Genomic DNA, 5,928 nt, shown 5'->3' with positions numbered 1-5,928 from the left:
GTGTTAAACAATAATAAATTTAAGTAGGATATTAATGCCACAGTGCTTACACGATCCTTCCCAAATAATCCCTTTTTTCCCCAATTAAAATTACTTATTGAAACAAAATTTAAAACAACAATATTGCTTTCTATTTAGCTGATCAAACATCGTGACCGTAAACGGTCCGCAGAGTAATAAAGGATGAGTCCCTAGAGTAATCAAAGTTAGCTTTACGCTCAAAGCCTTAACGCATAAGAGTATAAATCGGCACAGTGTTCATCCATTAAGTCTTATCAGGACAACCGCAATTTTCACCCGCGAACTTAGCGATCATAAATCAAAGTGTCGCTCGATATTTGTCGGTTTCGAACTTTAAAAGTTCATCCAAGGTTATTTCGACTACATCGAAATCGGTCGCACAGTGTCGCGTCGCGCCATTACAAAGATGAAATATGCGAAAGTAAGTTCATACTGCGGCGCATCTCTTTCGCAGAGAAATTCGATCGAATCCGGCGAATTCGCGCGGATCCTGACACGATTGTTGTCAAAAGAAGAAAAACGAAGGTCGATAGTCAATATAAGTTCTTACCTATCATTCGACGCGTTATTCTCGCAGCGGAAAATTTTTTTGTCATTTTCCCTCAGGGAAAGAAGACTGGCGAACAATCGATACAATGGGCAAGGTAAAACCGCAACGAGCGACATTACTTGTCTGAATTTCCCCATTGTTCATCAGATGATATCGTGTAGGACTCTAGCTATCCTGGCGCGGACAGAGATAAATATTCAATAATTCTTCCCGACGACACGTCGCGATAGGAACGCATATATTCGAAGACTTCGCATTATCCTGGCCTCCAACTTCGACAAACCGTTTTATCGCTCCCCATCTCGCCTTCGATGTCTTTTGCAGTCTTTGAAAGATCCTAAAGTGGCATCGCGAATTATAGACCCGACAACGAATGAATAGAATCCCATTTTTAAGTTAGGTACTAACACTCAATTAAGTTTATGATATTTTAAATGTACAAAAAATAATCCACTATTTTTTATGGAATTATTAAATATTTATTGTCAAAACACTGATATAATTCAATCGTAAAAGTGATTCCCATTATTTTTCAATATTTTTCCTCATCTTCTAGACAAGTTATAGTAGATTTCAGTTTGACAGAAATATTGGTCTTTATTCATCAAGCGTTTTTTTATTTCTTTTTTTTATTTTTAAATCTTTTGTTAAACAAAAGACGCTGCATCAATCAGAACAAATAATAATCTGAAAGCACTATGTCTAATGAGTATTCCGAATGCCATAAAATATTCGAATCAAGTTGTAATAGTGTATTCTTGATCAATTTCGCCACATAAATCTGAATGACAGTACGCCTTGAATAATAAAAATTGATATTAAAATGTCGGAGAAATAAGAAAATGACTTGATAAATTTATTGCACGTAAAGAACGATCTTTCCATTGAATTGGAATCCTATAACTTACCTCAAAGGTGGAAAAAATTATTGAAAAATAATAGAGATTACTTTCATAAATTAAACTATATGTCAGTATATTTTAATAAAAAAATATTAAATTTCATTAAAAAATGTGGAACGTTTTTTATTTGTACATCTAATGCGTAAACAGATTGACTTTTAATTACGATGCAAAATCAATTTTCGCTAAAATGCTGAATATTTATAATAATATATACATACATTAATTTTTGTTTTAATTAAAATAGAATTGTCTCGAGTGGCGGCAAAGCGAATCAATCGTCGCAACAAATTGCCATGCCGTGCACGACCTCGATTTAAATCGATAGTTTGCGTCGTGTCATTTTCTTGCGTCAAACATTCGAGCTTTTATCACCACATTAACATTTATCTACGGCGCGAGATACTCGCTTAAAAAATGCATCGCATGTAAGCGTGACACGTTCACCGTTCATCGAATCTTATCCGACATCGCCCTTCACTCTCTTTTTACGATTCTTCGACTAAGATCAACTCAGGCAAATCTGATTGAATCAGCCACGATATCCTGCGAGTTTCCGTTAAAAAGATATCGCAAAATTGTAAGACGTCGCAACTTTTAGTACGCAATTCTATTTTAACGTTTTTCGTAACGTTACTTGGTTATAACGTAGAAAACAGATATGAGTCGTATATGATTCATAAAAACACATTTTTTTTACAAATAAACTTTTTTAATTAAAAAAATTATGCTATTTTAGTAAATTTTTATTAACGATAATTAATTGGCATTTGTTAATTAAAATATCGACAAATATGTATATAGCGTTTGAGGAAAAAACCGTCCTTTAATAAGAAATTAGTTTTAAAATTGAAAACAGAAATTGGCTTTACAATTCAACGGAAAATATAGAATACATAATGTGAATAAAAATAATCTAGATTACTTACCAGCATATATTTACTCACTTAAAATGTCGTGTAAAAGAGACCGCGCTTTTGCCGATCAGAAACACTTCCACAACAATCGCTGTAATATAAAAGAACTCTATAATTGTTCTTGCACCAATTGTCTTTATACGACGCAAAGGGAAATATCAGAGAATGACGAAACAATTTCCCCGAGCGATGCATAATCGTCGTTACATTTCGGAGAGCTACTCTGCGGAAATATAAATCGGAACTTGACTATCCAGAGTTCTCTCGAGGATATTAGCCGGTACTGGCTGGTATATCGTGGTGTATGGACGGAGTCGGCGGCGAGTAGTCTCAGGCGGCTTTGTCCTAAATGAGCGGAGAGAGGGCCTTTTCATTTTGAATGCATCAGAGAATCTGGGTCAATGCTGCATCCCACTCATCCATTGCGCGTTTCCAGCTCCGCGCGCTTCCCACGAATAATCGGAACAAAGTCACCAACCCTGCAGTTTTCCACGGAAGTTTGCGAATTTGTGGGAACGAGCGCGATGCGCCTGAAAAAGCTCACACGATGATTCGGTCCAGCAAGTAGCCTCGTTAAGTTTACAACACAGTGACGAGATTCTAGAGATTAATGGTCCCCGAGGATTAAGCGAGGCAGAGACGACTTAGTTCTTTTATCTTCTTAAATTTCGCAAAGCTTCCGATTCTTGTCTTAATTTGCTCCTCAACATTTAAAATATATATATTTAAAATATATATTATTACTTGCAGTAACGTAATTTTTATTCCTTCGGTTTATTTATTTACGGATTATTTATAATAGTTGTAAACATGAGAATAAATCTCATACATTAACTCGAGCGACTATCATATTTAGCAAACACAGTTCTTTAATGTCAATCTCCGCTAATATACAAACATTTGAGGATTAATCCAATATACAAAAACCTACACTTATTTCATTCTTGAATATGAGTGTGCTAGAAATGATGATACTTTACAAATACAAGCTTTGCAGCATTGTATCGTGATTTGTTCAAGAATAACAGAAAGATACTTAGCAATCAACTAATTATTAAAAAGATCTTTGAGCTTCATATTTTTTAATAATGTAAATATTTTATTCGTATTCTTCAGAATTACAATGAACGTTTCATTCTAAGCATCAACTAAATAAATTTTGATTTTTTTGTTTAGATTGAAATTAAATGATAAAAAAACGTGATTCTAAGAGAAACCTGTTTTCTTAAATATTTATTTACAGGGCGAAGAGGATGAACCTCCAGAGGCCTTGAACATGGGCTGGCCAAGCAGTCCAAGAAAAAGGCTAACGTACATTTTAGTCGCGCCAATCTTATTTCCTCTTTGGTTGACGTTACCAGATACGAGAACACCTAGAGGTAATCAATGATCGTCTTTCAATATCTATCATAAAAGTTCAAGCAACCTATAATAAATCATTTTTCACTTAGGTGAACATCTTCCGATTTCTAATGTTATTTTTTCAATTTTAAAAGTTTATATACGTAAGATATGAGATATAATTTTAAAAGTTTATATACGTAAGATATAAGATATAACTATCCTTATTAATTTGCCTTTAAACCAACTTGTTTATTACTGAACTAATTATTAAGTATTACAGCTTTAATTCCATCTGCTTAAAATCAATATCAATTTTCCAATATTTCTGTATATTTGTCTTATAATATTTTTTTAATCTAAGAGATGCTAGTGTTTTATAATATTTTTGATAAAAATAAAGAAAATATTATTCTCTCTATAGTGTGACTCTCTAAAGGACAATGGCTCCATTAATATGTTCTCAATTTATGTGCCTATATCCGCATTTGACTCATTTTAATATATAGTTACTAAAACAAATAATAAATATAAATTAATTGTTTAAGTTAATATTGTATGATTAATATTGCATCATTATTTTAATTATACTTACAACTTCAACACTTAGAGCACAACGCTTCAATACAGGACACATAATAGATACAAGCTTAGAATCTCTCTCATCTCTATTACTAGACTCATATAAATTCCTCTAAGTTGTGGTATGTATCTTTCGAAAAATGTTTATATTTTAACAGTTAAAAAATATAATATTATTTTTGGTATCGTATTATTATTAATAATTTAATATAATAAAAAAAACCTGTTCTTATTTATTTATACTAATTTTCTTTACGGTTTATTTAAATACAAAGGCACACTAATAGGAACAATTACACTAATAATACATATATATATGTATATGTATACAGGATGCTGATTGATAGAATTCAATTTTCACAAAGCTCTATTATTAACTTTCATGTAGGTATCTATATTTAATTTCGCATTGTAGGTATTTTTTCAATTTTACAAAAAAAATTAGAAATTATATATGTATTATAAAAAAATATCTTCAAAGCGAAATTAAATATAGATATCTACATGAAGATTAATAATAGAGCTTTGTGAAAATTAAATAAAATTAAATTTTCCCGGCGATTTGATCGATGAGAGGTGACGAACATTTACACTAACACTCATATTTTATTCGACCTTCTCTTCCAATGTTTTCACTGTTGACTGTTCGAATAGTAATATTAGGTTTTTTTTCATACTGACAGATAATCGGTCTTGAATGGAGGCGAAATGAAAATTGGAGCAGAGACAAAAGCAAGACCTTTTTATCAAGTGCAAGAGCATTTTAGCTGTTTCATTTACATATCTTGCATCTATTGCGAGACTGAAACTCCTTTCTCCTTGAAAAGTCAATTAGGATATTTATGAAACGAACATATAAGTCTTCAAGGACAGCGAATTTAATTTTTCAAAAGTGTTTTTATTCAGTAAATACGTCTATAAATTTACAACGATAACTTAATGTCTTCCGCTTTGCTTTCTGTCTTCATTTCGCTCGTGTGATTGTACTCTTTATTTCTGTTCTTTGATAATAATGAGATTATATTAAGACATAGGTAATATATCAAAATAATTTCTGCTGCAATTTCATAACTCGCTAATAGAAGAATATACATTCACAAGAATGTATATTCCCCATTCGCGCGACTGCAATAAATTATTGCGAACCACAATAGATATCCAATTTGCGTAAGGAAACATTAAAATTGGCGGGATTCAAGAATCTCACGCGATACCTAAATTTAATATTATATATTATATACTTGCTTATATATTGATTATTTGCATATACTATATACCTAATAGCTCACTTTAGCTGATAGAAACGTGAATGATGATTTATCGTTCGCTGGAAATATTACCTGAAGAGAAGCGATAGAAAAGCGTTTCAAATGCGCCATTAATTACTGAAAAAAAAATCTAGGCTACCGTATTTTTTTTCTAACCTGCCGAAAACGTCAAGATCAGATTAAATTCTATCAATCAACGCGAGCATCGCTCGATGTTTTGCTGCCGCCCGGTATCGATCCCGTGGTAATATTAACTCAACTCCAGGAATTCAGGATTTCGAACTATCGATTTCGTCGAGGTGGAAACTTCATCTCATCAACACAAGAGACTAATTAAACTTATAGTT

At 32.3% G+C, this 5,928-nt stretch overlaps 1 protein-coding gene across 3 annotated transcripts in view; it reads left to right on the top strand.

The window, feature by feature from the left end:
• Window positions 1-5,928, top strand: part of LOC108752004 (sodium/potassium/calcium exchanger Nckx30C) — a 61,458-nt gene that overhangs the window by 47,695 nt on the left and 7,835 nt on the right. For all 3 annotated transcript variants that reach the window (XM_018492544.1, XM_018492545.1, XM_018492543.1), the window contains exon 5: window positions 3,634-3,769. In XM_018492544.1, the coding sequence (XP_018348046.1) occupies window positions 3,634-3,769 (136 nt within the window). The remainder of the gene's footprint in view (window positions 1-3,633; window positions 3,770-5,928) is intronic.

The sequence above is a fragment of the Trachymyrmex septentrionalis genome, unplaced genomic scaffold (assembly GCF_001594115.1).
Source record: "Trachymyrmex septentrionalis isolate Tsep2-gDNA-1 unplaced genomic scaffold, Tsep1.0 scaffold53, whole genome shotgun sequence".
Classification (NCBI taxonomy): domain Eukaryota; kingdom Metazoa; phylum Arthropoda; class Insecta; order Hymenoptera; family Formicidae; genus Trachymyrmex; species Trachymyrmex septentrionalis.
This window is presented reverse-complemented; position numbering and strand designations above follow the sequence as displayed.